Source organism: Apis cerana, linkage group LG10 (assembly GCF_029169275.1).
Source record: "Apis cerana isolate GH-2021 linkage group LG10, AcerK_1.0, whole genome shotgun sequence".
NCBI lineage: Eukaryota > Metazoa > Arthropoda > Insecta > Hymenoptera > Apidae > Apis > Apis cerana.
Genome location: NC_083861.1, coordinates 7,659,691 through 7,674,617, shown reverse-complemented (window position 1 = coordinate 7,674,617; position 14,927 = coordinate 7,659,691). Strand labels below are relative to the sequence as shown.

General features: G+C 43.5%; 2 protein-coding genes across 6 annotated transcripts in view; one reads left to right on the top strand and one right to left on the bottom strand.

Annotated features, from left to right (window-relative positions):
• The window catches only part of LOC107992422 (zinc finger protein 135), a 36,334-nt gene extending 21,992 nt beyond the window's left edge, over positions 1-14,342 (top strand). For 4 of the 5 annotated variants that reach the window (XM_062080040.1, XM_062080042.1, XM_062080041.1 and 1 more), the window contains 2 exons: positions 1,354-2,496; positions 4,000-14,342. In XM_062080040.1, coding sequence (XP_061936024.1) covers positions 1,354-2,496; positions 4,000-5,003 — 2,147 coding nt within the window. In that variant the 3' untranslated portion in view covers positions 5,004-14,342. The remainder of the gene's footprint in view (positions 1-1,353; positions 2,497-3,999) is intronic. The other variant, XM_062080043.1, reaches the window with a different exon arrangement.
• LOC107992436 (MATH and LRR domain-containing protein PFE0570w) overlaps positions 1-14,927 on the bottom strand; it is a 129,547-nt gene that overhangs the window by 97,167 nt on the left and 17,453 nt on the right. The window lies entirely within an intron of this gene.

Below are 14,927 nucleotides of genomic sequence, written 5' to 3'. Positions count from 1 at the left end.
GCAACAGGGAGAGGGAGAGAGAGAGATTCTTTTCCCATCGACCATGGGATTTGGATAATTCGATGGATACTTTGTAGCTCGTCCGCTTTTCTTCTTTTTCTCCTCTCCTTCCCATTTTTTTCTCCTTTTCTCCTCCTTTTCTTCCTGGAAGAACGATACAATTTTTTCGTCCAAACTTTCCTTTCCTTCCATCCTGCGCCATCGATACACTCATTTTTCCAATATAATCGAAAATATAGCGACGTCCAGGGGAATGGACGAGACGAGACACGAAACAATGGAATGGAGAGAGAGAGAGAGAGAGGTGGATCGGAGACGGAGCGAAGTTTTTTCAACGCGCAGAGAAGGGCAGGGAGATTCGACATCGCAGATACAGTGGAACACTTCATAAATCATTCGCGCGGACGTGCATCCGACCTGCATAACAGCCGTTGAACTTGCGAAGCTCGAACCGGACGTATCTGGCCATGCGTGACCGGGAACGTGGTGGATTCGTGTTAGAAAGCGCGTGTACACAATTCCTGATTCGATACCTCGATGATTCCTTCTACGAGTTGTTGTTGTTGTTGTTGTTGTTGTTGTTGTTGTTGTCGTCTTCGAACGAAGAAACGACGCGATTCTTTTATCGTCCCCTGATCGATCAAAATCCACCCTCGAGCGTATGCAGCACCGTGCATGCATATATTCCAATTCGTGGAAACGTCGAACGATTCTTAATTAGAGTCGAACCAAAGGGAAGGGTGTAACGTTCCCACTTTGCCTGGCCGCTATAGAGCGATCGCGTCTCGGGCTGAAATTTTACGAGCGTGACGAATCGAATACCACACATTCGTTGCTTGTAACCGGGCTCGCGCCGTACGTGTTAAGAATATGACCACGCTTCCGTTACTGATCTAATATACCGGCTCGTTAACGCTGAAAAATTAATAGGATTACGCGTACGCCTTTTTGCCATTACGTTTTCCCCCACCTCCTCCTCATCCTCCTCCTCCTCCTCCGCCGCTCCTAGAGCGGAGAGAGAGAAAGAGAGAGAAAGAGAGAGTGCGTAGAGCGGAGAGAACGTTCGATGTTCGTTTTAGGGAATGATTTCAAAGATTCTGTGTATACACGTATTTTATAAATCGTGTTTTATAAATCAGGGAGACGAAGTAAGTGTTTTTAATTAGCGACTCTTCCCCCCCCCCCTTCCTCCGTCCCTCCGCCCTCCCCTTCTTCTCTGCCTCCCCCCTCCCCTTCTCCCCCGGAACGATCTCCCGTTACCGAGCACAACGAGCACGCAAAAGTAAAAACGGGCGCTTGTTACTTTTCACGAGCACGCATCGATAAAGGTTCGTTCGACTTGTCTGATTCCAGATACTGGCGCGCCCTACGTATTATACAAGGACAACATGGAGAGACCCCAGGGGCAATGGGGCCCCGGGCCGGGATCTCTCCAGGACGGGGGGCTGTACCCGCAGCAACAGCAACAACAGCAACAGCAGGGCTCCTCCTCGTCCGGCAGCCCACAGCAGGCCTGTGGTCCCCCTGTCGAGGGAGAAAGCGGTCCCCCGCCTTCGTTGGCCTCTCCCGTGCCCTCACCGTACCCCTCGGCACCGCCTGAGCCTCAAGCCTTAACCCCACCCGACGACGATATACAATCGAATCAAGCCACCTCTCAACAGCAGCAGCAACAGCAGCAACAGCAACAACAGCAGCAGCAGCAGACGCAGCAACAAGTGCAGCAGCAGCAGCAGCAGCAACAACAGCAGCAGCAGCAGCAGCAGCAAGTTCAACAGCAGCAGCAGCAGCAACAGCAGCAACAACAGCAACAGACGCAACAGCAGGACCACTCGCCCCAACAACAGTTGACCCCTCACGAGGTGGATCGCACGGATTGTTTCCCCGGGGCGGGAGAGCTGCAGCAGTATCCGCAGCACTACTTCAAGGATGCCAGGCCGCATCCGTCGCCCTCGGTGCCGCCGCACATGCTGACCCCGGGTGGTTTCTCCGCGTTGCACTATCTGAAGCAGCCGGGCGTGATGCTCACGTCCCTCGGGCAGGGGGACGGTGGACCCAGCCTGGACGCGCACCAATACGCGAGCCCTGGGGCACCGAACATGGCGACCGGGTTGCCGGACATAGTCCAGCAGAGCGGCAAGTCTGGGAAAGGGGCGAACAGCGACCTACGTTTGTTCAAGTGTTTGACGTGCGGGAAAGATTTTAAGCAGAAGTCGACGTTGTTGCAACACGAGCGGATCCATACGGACAGTCGGCCATACGGGTGTCCAGAGTGCGGGAAGCGGTTCAGGCAACAATCGCATCTAACGCAGCACCTGCGCATACACGCGAACGAGAAGCCGTATGCTTGCGTGTACTGCGAGCGTACGTTCCGGCAGCGTGCCATCCTCAACCAGCATCTGCGCATCCACTCGGGTGAGAAGCCATACCAATGTCCGGAGTGCGGAAAACACTTCCGTCAGAAGGCGATCCTGAATCAGCACGTCCGCACACACCAAGGCGAGCATTTCTCTCTGCCTCCCAGACTCCCAGAGGGCGTCCACCACAACCACACTGACCCATTCACCGGTTCTTAATGTTACTATCACCACCACCGCCACCACCACCGCCGCCACCATCGTCTCTTCATCTCTTCTTCTTCACAGTTCTTCGTCTTTATATTAATACTTATGATACGCATATGAATATATATATGAACATATATATATATATATATATATATATTATCTACTATAATTTTTAACGATGCTGTAGCATATCATATACGCCGCCATATCATCTCGCCAATTCTTCTCAATCTCGTCATCGTTCGTTCTTCTCCATTATTTATTAAACCATTCTCTTTTCCACGTTCGTTTCGATCGCCATTTCTCTCTTAACTAACCCAGTCACCTTTGTATGTTTATTTTTTTCCATTCGTTTGGCGTTATTCGATCCATCTGGTTTCTCCGCCGCTTACCACCCTCCCCCTCCCCCCTCCCCCCATGTGTCGGTTCCCAGCGGACAAACGCGATCGCGTACGTTTGCTCGTTTCGCAGTTTTCCTGGTCGTGAATTTCGTCGAGTAAAATCGATCGAAACGAATCGGCCTCGTTGCCGCCAAAGGCCAACCGAAGAATCAGAACGGTTGAGCTGGACGCGAGAGTGCTGGTGAGCTGTGAGATAGAGGAGCCTCTCCCCTCCCTCTCCCCCCTAACAAGTCTAGTCCCCCGCATCCACGACCGCCTAATCTAATCCGCGTGTGTGTGTATATATATATATATATGTACATACATACATATATATATATACATATATATATATACTTCTTCTGCCCTCTGCAAGTTCGCTCTCTCTTCGAAATTGACCACGACGGAATTTTAACAAGTATGGAATAATAATAATAACAATAATAATAATAATAATATTAATAATAATAATAGTAATAATAATAATAGTAATAATAGAACCTCTCTAATCTCGCATCTGTTTAACATAACACCAACTATCTAACTATCTCTTTGGCTGGAAAATTCTCTGCTGTAGAAAAAAAAAAAAAAAAGAAAAGAAAAGAAAAGAAAGGAGAGAAAAAAAAGAAAAGAAAGAAAAGAAAAAAGAGAATGCGTGTTTTCGCGAAGGTGGAGGAGGTGGACCTAGGAGCCGAGAATCGATCCGTCGAACGGAGCACGTGGGTGATCGCGATGCTTGATGCTTGAACTTTCGCGACTCGATCGAAGGAAGAAAAGGGAAAAGTCGTTTCTTTAATTTGCGCGGGTTCGAGGGTTGCACGCTCTGGCGCCGTGCTGCTACTACCTACTCGATTCTCGATCCACCGATCGAGATCCCCCGTTTCTTTCTTAACACGTGGGCACTCGCGGCTAGTCTAGTCTCTTCAGTGGTCGCGTGATCTCCGGGCTTCTAACAGAAAGAAACGAAAAAAATAGAAAAAAATTAAAGATTCCTCCGACGTACGGGGTTAGCAGGAGAAGTTGGAGGATAAACTTGGTTCTCGTGTCTGTTACAGACGTGAGTCCGCATCTAATCTTCAAGAATGGGATGACGCCGACACTCTGGCCCCAGGACGTTCCGTTTCCGCAGGAGGAGGGGAAGGAGGAGGTGGGATCGACGTTCGGCGACACGGACACGCAGTCGGGCGCGTTCAGCCCGGCGCCGGACGCGAACTCGATCCAGTATCCCGCCTACTTCAAGGACCCGAAGGGCGGGAATCACGCGGTTTTCGGCGCGGGTGGCACGGGCAGCTTCGGCGCTCTCCAATACATCAAGCAGCAAGGCGGTAGCAAGAGCTGTCTGCCGGACGTGATACAGCACGGCCGCTCCGCGGGTATGCCGTTGTACGTTCGGTGTCCGATCTGTCAGAAGGAGTTCAAGCAAAAGTCCACGTTGCTGCAGCACGGGTGCATACACATCGAGTCGAGACCGTACCCTTGCCCCGAGTGCGGCAAGAGGTTCAGGCAACAGTCCCACTTGACCCAACACCTTCGCATCCACACGAACGAAAAGCCGTACGGGTGCGTGTACTGCGGCCGTAATTTCCGCCAGCGCACGATCTTGAACCAACATTTGCGCATCCACACGGGCGAGAAGCCGTACAAGTGTCAACAGTGCGGCAAGGATTTCCGCCAGAAGGCGATACTGGACCAGCACACGCGCACCCACCAGGGTGACCGGCCCTTCTGCTGCCCGATGCCCAACTGCAGGCGGCGTTTCGCCACCGAGCCCGAGGTCAAGAAGCACATCGACAACCACATGAATCCGCACGCGGCCAAGGTGCGCAGGAACTCGAGCAGCGACTCGAAACCGCCCGGCACGCCGGCCGGCCTGGGCCCCGTCCCCGTCCCCAGAGGGCTGACGCCGACCGTGGTCAAGCCGGAGCTCTACTTCCCCCAATGTTACGCGCCCGCGTTTAATCACCAACCCCCGGTGTCGACGGCGCAGTTCCCGGCACAGGCGAACGGGGTGTCCGTTGCCGGCGAATTCAAACCACCGACCGGCCTGCCGCCGCAGTGACTAACCGTCCATCCTGCCGCCTACTAGCAAGCAGGAATACCGCTGAGATTTCAGCGATGCTTCGGTCACGCGTTACAGAGCGACGCCGCCGCCGCCGCCGCCGCCGCAGCAGCAGCAGCAGTGACCGCCGCAACGACGTCGTCCAGTGTCGCGACGCACCGATGCACCCAGCCGATCCAGCAACACTACCCGTGACATTTATCGTGCATTTACTAGCCTCTTTCTTTTCGTTTCAAGGTTCGCTTCGTTTCCTCGTTCCATTGGTTCGCACAGCCTCGGAACGCGTCGCCAGCTAGTCATCAGCTCGACGATGATCGACACACCGACTTATACGTGTATATATATATATATACACGTTTTCGAGCCGCCGTGTCTCTTTCTATATAGTTCGATTCGTGGTTGGATTGGTGTTGTGTGCGCGTGTATATGCGAGTGTACGAGTGTGACACGTTGACGCACGTCGATCGCGTTTACTCTTATTACCGATAGATTGTGCGACCTCGTCCGACCAGTGTGGTCCGTTTCCACTCGTGCGGTCCGACCCTCTCTCCGTCCACGCGACCCAACGCATTCGCACGAGCTCGCCCAGAGAGAGAGAAACTCACAACACCTCCTCCGCAACAGCGCGACTGCTCTTCTCTTCGATTTTCATCGCCGATCATCACCTCGCTCGACGAGTGCGCCACGTTCGTTCCCCGAATCTGTCGTTGATTCTACGCTGCAGAGAGATTCTGTTTCACGGAGAGGATGAGAGAAAGAGGGAGAGGATGAGCGTGAGAACGAGAGATCGAGAGAGAGGGCGAGAGTGAGAGATTGAGAGAAAGAGGGAAGCAACGGAAAATGGAAATACAAGGGAGCGTGGTAACTGACACGCGCCAAGTCACGAACCGAGCGAGCTACGCGATTGCAAATGGGTTTCGGGAGGGAAAGAGGTCGGAGCTTGCGGAAAGACGAGGGAGTCGTTGTGTCGTTCACCGTCGAGCTGATCGCTGGCGCCAGAAAAATGGTGACTCAACCAACGAAGAATCTCGTCTATTCCCCCATACGTATTTTTTATATATATTAATGAATTAACGACGTACCTTCTCGCGTTTTTTTCGTGGATGAAGCGAATAGCTCGAGAGAGTTCGGTGGTTCCGCGCGCGCAAGGCAGGCAGGCCGTCCGAGGTGTCGTTCGTCACACACCGCTCACACACACACGCATACACACGTACATACATACATACGTACACGCAGAAACACGTGTACACGAGTATATACACACGAGTATACATAAGAGTGCGCACATACGGATCAGTCACACGATACACAGATACGAAGAAGACACATGCACACGTACGTACGTCGTAGTGACAAACTCGTATATATATTCGGGATATGTGTTTCGTCAAAAGGAAAACGCTCGTGCGCACGGGTGTTTGAAGATGTTCGATTCGACGACCAGATTAGAAGCAAAACGTAACAAAACAAAACAAAACAAAACAAAACAAAACAAAAAAAAAATTGATAACGATTGTGATACGATATCTAACTTGCCTATGTTTAAATGAAACAAAAGATGGAGAAAGGAGAAGGAACAAAAAGAAAGAGAAAGAAAAAGGGGGAAAAGAAGAAAGAGAAAAAGAGAAAGAGATATACGTGATGGGAGGAAGATACGTTGCCTCGAGAGGGAGGTGAATACACGACCACGAGAAGAATGCCTGTAAATATGTAAAGCCGTTCACTCCGACGAACAAACAAAACCGAGTGGAGGAGAAAAAAGAAAAAAAAATGTTGAAATGGCGCGAAAAAGAGCGAGCAAGAGAGTGCGTGTTTGGTCGCATGGATACTGCGTGGATGCTGCGTGGATTCCCGTGTGTGAATGAGAAAATGGAAGCAGAGAGAGCGAGAGCGAGAACGAGAGAGAGAGTTGCGAGTGCGCGCGTGCAGAATCGAGGGTGAAACGAAGAGAGACGAAGGGTATAGGAGTGGGTAAAATCGCTGAAGGATACGAGAGATCGGAGGGGGGAAAAAATGAAATGAAGAAGAAAGAAGATGCGGGAGACGAAGATATGAGAGAGAGAGAGAGAGAGGGAAAGAAACCAGAAGATAGAAGTATGGATGTAAAAGAAGGGTGAGAGAAAAATGTGTGTGTGTGTGTGTGTATGTGTGTGCGAGGGCGAGCGTAAGAGGGAAAGAGAAGAAGAGAGATTAGGTAGGATTTACGAGGACGGCGTATCCCCCCAGAGTGCTGAGCCATAGCTTTTCGGGGTACGGCAAGTTGACGATGACGATAGTTGCGCGAGGGGAGAGGTACGACTCTTGTATACTATAGTAATATTTGAATGTATATTTATACGACAGGTTATATTATTCTATTAACTATAATGATGATATTTTGAATCGGTTTTAAAATCAGATTGGTGCTGAACGTAACACTAGGTAAGCGACACAAAGCAAAACAAGAAAAAAAAAAACGAAAGAGGAGGGAACGTGGAAGAAGGCTGAGACACCGTAGAGTAGCGTAAGTAGGGTAGTCGATAGAGTAGAGCTCGAAAGGGGAGTAAGCCGTGGGTAAAAAAAAAAAGAGGAAAAAAAAGACTTTCGAAGGACCCTCGTGAAGTCCGCTCATCCGGAACTTAATAATAATAATAATATTAATAATAATACTAATAATAATAATAGTAATAATAATAATTATAATTATAATAATTACGCAATTATCATCACATCAACCGGTGAACAGAAGCAAACGAAAACGGAAGAAGGAGAAGAAGAAGAAGAAGAAGAAGAAGAAAAAAAAGATTGAAGCAAAACAGGAATAAATGTTTCGTGGCAATACTTAAAAATGCGATACGAAAATGGGGAAAGAAATACATAACACGAACACAAAAGAACACACACAAAATATTGAAAAAAATTTCAACGTACTAGAGAATAGTCTTTTAAATTTCTATATTAAGACGTGTGATCTCTCTAATTATTGTACATTATATATATATTATATATATTATATATATATATATATTATAATGATCTATACCTATAGATGACGAGATGCATAAGTATATGATTACGATTATACGTATATTAGGCGTTCTACAGTTAGTCTTTTATCATTTAGACACAGAGATGATCTGAAGATGAATAATTGTGCGGCCATATTCTCTGTGGCCTGTTTGTAGTGCCTCGGAATTGCTGCTCGCGGCAGTGATTTGACCGTATTTTAGGATGGTATATTAATAATTATATTGAAAAACTGCAATTATCGATACTCTGATACAGTACTAAAGGCGGGAAAGGAAAAGAAAGAAAAAGTGGGACTGAGAGGAAAGAGGAGGAAGAAAAAGAGAGGAGGAGAAGAAGAGTGAGGAGAAGAAGAAAAAGTGGAAAAACAAGCAAGTTTAAAAGGGAAAGATACGAAAGATGTGAGAATGAATGAATGAAGTGATCGTGTCGTCAGGCGTCACGTTAATCGACTCATTAAATTATTAGAGATCTACTTATATCGCGTTTATAAAAATAGGTTAGGGAAAAAAGAAAAAAAGCAAAAAGAAAAAAACGTGCAGAAGCGCCAGAAACCGCGGGATAGAAACGACGACGATGTGATCGTTCGCTGATAATCATTTTTAACGTTGTGTTTTCTTTTTTTTTTTTTTTTTTATAGTAATATTATTATTATCCTCGTTGTTCATTTTTTTCATATTTTCTTATTCGTTGCAAGCGCGTAAAAAAGAAAAAAAAAGAAAAAAGAAAAAAAAAAAAAGAAGAAAAAAATCAAAACGAAGGAGCAGGTTCTTCAAAAAAAGAAGAGGAATTCTCCGTGATTCACGAGTATTATAATTGTTACGATATATATTTCGCGGGGCGATCTTTCGTGTTACATCCCGATCTTTTTTAGATCCGCTCGTCTCTCTCTCCTTGTACGATTTTAGCGGCACTACTCGTTTATACGTTTCGCGATCCGGATCACTGATTTCCCGGGTGGTTAAATTCGATATAAAATCGTGTCGATCGCCGACATTCTTATGCCTTCTCGAAAATCTTATTAAACTTTATACAGATCGTTTCAAAGTTTCTGGGATATCTTACGGTCGTAACTGATCGGCCATCATTTAAACGGAAACAAGTAATAATCGTGAAAACTATCGAACCACTGCAAAACCTGTTTCTCTTTTTCCTATTTTTATTTTGTGCTTTTTTTTTTGGTTGGCCATTTATATATGTATATATATATATATATATATATATATTTTTTTTTTTCGGTTAAATTTTCACTCGTCGAAAAATACGTGCCGCGCGTGAAAACAATAATTCAATCTTTCCGTTCCGCGACAGAACGACAGGGCGATTTCACGTGGACGCGCGAAATATTATTCGCCAGTGAAATAATAATTGGTTTATTAGATGTTTACCGATCGACGAATAAAATGTGGCCACGCTCCATCGAAAGAAAAATCGTTCATTGAATTACGATCATTAAACGATCGTGTCGGCCATCTTAATTAACGTTATTCCAATATTTCTTTTCAGGTTTTCGTTTCGTGTAACCCGAAATTTGATCTTTTTTATTATTATATCGTTCCTTACACGAATCAGAACCTTGCACGCGACGCGATTCGATCATCGTTGGATTATTAAGTTTCTCATAAAAACTCGATCGAATTCTTTAGACTTGATCCTCGGTTTTTTAAACCGTTTTCTTTTTTTTTTCTTTTTTTTTTTAATTCACTTTTCGCGTATCATTTTTTTTTCCACGTCTAAAAAGAGTAAAATGATAAAAAAAGTTATTCATGCGAAATGGATTAAGATTCTTTCGGGCGTGGCTCATCCTTTCTTTTTTTATATATATATATATACATAGCAGGGGGAAAAATATCGTCAGCCCGGAAAAGATTATGTTCAAATAAAAAAAGAAAAAGAAATACTCATTTTAATAGTTTTATCGAAGTAGACTCGAAGAGCAAAGAATGGGAAGAGACGAGAAGAGAAAAAAGAGAAAGATGATTAATTGTTGCAAAAAAAAAAAAAATTGTAGATACGAACGAACTTTTTTTGTATTTTTTTTTTTTTTTAATCATTTGTTCTAGAACATCGTACTCGATGTAACGATATATCTCGCATCTTATTATTATCGCTGTTAATTATTAATTATTATTAAGTTTCTATCGCGAGAGAATTTTTCGCATACGGTGCAGTGGTTGGTACATCGTTCTTGTTTCTTTCTTTTTAAGTAGAATATTTCCTTTTCTTTTTTGCTGTCACCCTTCCACATTTTTTATCGTACGTTTCTCGTTTTTTGTGGCACTCGTCGACGGAACGTTCTTTCGTCCTGAATATCCGACATTGTTGAGACGTTATTTTCTTGCGTTTTTTTCTTTCGTAATTTCTTTTCTTTTTCTTTTTCTTTTCTTTCTTTTTTTCTCTTCTACGGATTATTCCTTACTCGGAATAATCAACTACTAGTGCTTATGCTTATTATACCTTAATCTCGCAGTCACAAAATCGGCCGTGTGATATATATATATACATATATATATTTATATATGTATATATATATTTATAAGATAGAAGAGATAACGCGATGTCGGATTGATTTTTAAATGTTTAATCCTTTCTATATATGTATATATATATATATATCTATACATATATATATATATGTATACACATATAAAATATTTTATACTTTTTCGCGAAGGTAACTTTTTTTGCAAGGAAAAGGAAAAAAAGAAACGCGATAGCCAGCTGATCTGGCCCGAGACGACAGGGACGCGTTATATTTTTACTTTTAAGTTCCGTGTATACGTGCCGGTCGCAGAACTCGTTGCGAACTGCTGCGAAACTGGTTCGGGTGGTTGGACGACGTCAGAACCTTGTGTGGTGCCATTTCGATCGACGAAACACTCCGACGAGCGTCGTCGGAGCGCGGATGAAGCGAGGAAACGAGAGAGGAAAAGGGGAGGGGGGGAAGAAAAAACGAAGGAGAAGAAGAAGAAGAAGTAGATGAAGGGAGGGAAGAAGGAGAAGGGAAAAAAACGTGGAAGCAAAAAAGAAAAGAAAAAGAGGGGGGGTGGCGATAGGTACTGTGATATCGATTCAGTATAGCGAGATAAAGAGACTAAAAAAAAAAAAAAGAAAGAAAGAAAGAAAGAAAGAAAGAAAAGAAAAGAAGAAGAAGAAAGAAGAAGAGAGGAAAAATGAAAGAAAAAGGAGAAGAAAGAGCGCGGAGAACAATCACGAAAGCGTGTGTATGCACACGATCGGATGATCCATGAGATGGTATCGTCGTGACGATAAGCGTCGACGTATACGATGTTACGATAATGTTTATTTATAAGCGATTCTTCTATTCTAATATGTGTACAGTATGCACGACGAGTGATCGGGCTCGTGGATTATCCGGTCCCTCTACGCGCAGAACGTACGAGAGTCGGCTCTTTTTCTTTTTTTTCTTTTTCTTTTTTTTTTTTTTTTTTTGTAACTTTCAATCGAATCGAAACAAACCAGAATAAACGTTCGCGAAACCGTACTTGCCTGGCTCTATCGTCGGTTAATATCACGGAATAGGGAACGTTAGAATAGGTAGAAAGGAGGGAAAGAAAACGACGCGCGTCGTCCCGACGTCGATCGAATAACTATTTCGCGATAGCCGACGTCGTCCGGCCGCTCTTTTGCACCGACAAATTTTGTTAAATAACTTTTGTTACTGCTACCTACCGCTACGATGCATTTATTATTTGTCATTTTATTATTATTTTTTTTTTTTGTCTTTATATTTATCACTTGTTGCACGTTTCATCGAGAGAAAGGGAGAGAGAAAGAGAAAGAGAAGAGAGAAAGAGAATGCGAGAGAAAGAGAGAGAGAGAGAGAGAGAGAGAATGTGTGCGTGTGAAAGAGAGAGAAAGAGAGAAAGAGAGCGAGAGAAAGTAAATTTTATACGGATGCGAAAAATGAGAAAGAATGAGAATGAAGACAAACGCGAAAAAGAAGGAAGAATCGTAATTGCGAATACGGGTCGCAACGTTTTTTTACGCGACAGGGAACGCAAAACGTTTCACGTTTGTATACATGAATAGGAAGAACAAGGCGATCTATGTTTCTTTAATTTTGTTTTATCTCTTCTTTTTTTTTTTTATTATTATTATTATTATTGCTATTGTAATTTTGTAATATTTTTTTTTTCTTACCGTTTTTTTTTTTTTTTTTTCAGTTCTCGTCTCTTTGAAATCTATTCGGTTGTGTGCTTTCAAAACGCAGAAGACTAAAAGAGAGCCGCGTCGGGCCGCGTTGTCCCCTGTCGTCCACTGAATGCTCAACATAGATTAGGTTATAAGCTTTATATATTATTACCTATATAACGATTAATGTAAATTATTGTTTTCTCTCTCCCTTTTTATAAGACTCAGGGCTACCGGCTCCGCAGACGGGGCCAAGCCTCGCGACAGGATGACGCGACCCGGAACACCTCTCTTTTCTCTTTTAATTTCCTCTCTAGTTTTTGTACTACTATGTAATAACTCTGTTCGCGTTCTGTTTTGTTTTCCTTTTTTTTTTTTTATATATATATATATATAATATGCGTATCTAGAGAGAGAACGAGACACACCCTTACACGAAACCTCTGTTTTTTTTATATACATACTATTAATTTATAACCGGTGTACACCAACGAATTTTTTTTTTTTTTTTTTTCTCTCGTTGCACAAACACACCATCACCACAACTACCGCTACTACCGTACACCTCCCTCCCCCCCCCTCCCCTCCCTCCTTCCCCCCTTCGACATACGAGATCTCGCTTTCAAAATTTAGCTTTAAAACTTTCGATGCGGACGCTGATGCAGGTGCAATACATTACGGATGTGCATATGTACACTTAGGATCGTGCCGCGGTGCGTTGAAAACTATACGAGTTTCGCTTGAAAAATAGCCATCCCTATTGAAAAAAAAAAAAAAAAAAACACATACACATGCACACAGAGAGGAACACGTATACACATATACACGTGTATGAAAACAAAAGAGCAAAAAACGAATGGAAAAAAAAAAAAAAAAAACAAGAGAGAAGAAAAAGTCGGGGAAAAAAATTGGTCGCGAAATCGCGGGCGGAAGACGCATTGTGCGTTACCCGTTCTTCCGCGTCGATGTCCTTTGTTCTCAATGTTTCCGTGTAATTGAAAGCTGGTTCGCGGTAACGTTACTTGTTCGCGCGTGATTCTCCACGTTCGTTTCGTAAGCTCGCTTGAGCACGCGTGCTCCGTTTCGTGCTCGTGTCCCGAAACGTGTAAAAAAAAAAAAGTGAAAGACGGGCGGGACAAGCGCGAGACGAGACGAGACGAGACGAAAGACAAAATTCGTTTCTCTTTGTTTCTTTCGTTCAATCCTGTTTATACATATATATGTATATATGTGTGTGTGTACATATATATAAAATATATGTACACACACACATATATATATATACATAGAAATTCGTTTTTTCAATATAAAATTGCGTTTTTTTCCATTCTCCATTTCATCGTTCGCGTGAACTCTTAGTGTAGACGGTGATCAGATCCCGCGTGTACTTAGTGTTTCAACGCACGCGTAGCTCGCGTCTTATTTATATATAAATATATATATAGATTTTTATATGTATACACGAACTCTCGCACGATCGTAAATGTAAAGAGTTTTAAAAAAACGTTTAAAAAAAAAAGGGAAAAAAAAAGAGGAAAAAAAAAAAATATGGAGGATGAATCAAATCACCGAAGTGAGCGCTTGGCGCCGGTGATGCATATATATATATATATATTATATATATATTATATCGTTTTATTTACGATTTTATAATATTTACACGAGAGCAGCGAACCACTGAGCCAAGACTGACCTCTTTGTGTTTCTCCTTAATTCGTGCGTAAAACGTTTCATTTTATTCAAATGTGTCTTTTTTTTCTTTTTTTTTTTTTTTTTTTTGGTCAAAACAATAATTATTTTCGCTCGAAATTCTTGTGTTGTTGCATTTCTACCGTGTTTTGTATTTTTCTCTATTCGATCTCTCTTTCTCTCTCTCTCTGTTCGGTCACGGACGGGAAGATTCGACGCTCGATCAAACCGCCCACTTGTTTTGTATGAACGCATTGTAACGAGAGAGCGACGCGCAGAGAGAAAGATGGAAAGGGAGGAAGAGAGAGAAGGAGAGAGAGAAAAAAAACGAAACGACTTTCCTTAAAAAAAAAGAAAAAAAAGCCGAAGAAAAGAAAAAAAAAGACGAAAAAGAAGGGAAAAATCATACGAAAAAACATAAAAAAAAAAAAAAAACCTCCTCGCAAGATCACAATAAATTTTTGAATAAAATCTATTTTTTCTTATGTACTCTCTTCATTACGCTCTTCTTTTCTCTGTTTTATCATTCTATCGTTTCATTTTATTTCTTTATTTTTATTTTTTTTTTCTTTCTTTCTTTCTTTCTTTCTTAAGCACCTTACAGCGCTTTTACACAACATGGACCACGTGAACGAGATCGCAAATTTCGTTTTCCATCCCCACCCCTAATATGATTTCTTTGCGTTTCCACTCCGGTTCAGTCGAGTCTAGCTCCAGTTCTCGTTGCTGTTGTAAATGCAAAGTTACGTATGCGCAACAAGGTTCACGGCAACAAATTTAGGGAAGGACGAAAGAATTCGATTCGACTTATTATACGTACACCATTAAAACGTGTGCACGCGTACACACGAGTTATATTATACGTATACATATATCTCGGTGAGTGACGAGAGTGTCTCGGTCCCTCGATTCACCTCGAGCCCCGTCAGCTTCCAAAGATACCGATCAGAATTCCTGTTCAGATTCGATTCTCCTCTCTCTCTCTCTCTCTCTCTTTCTTCGCTCGTATCTCCTTCTTCGTACTACTTCTTCTCTGTCCCCGCCCTGTCGGTTCCATTCCCCCGCCGTTCTAAT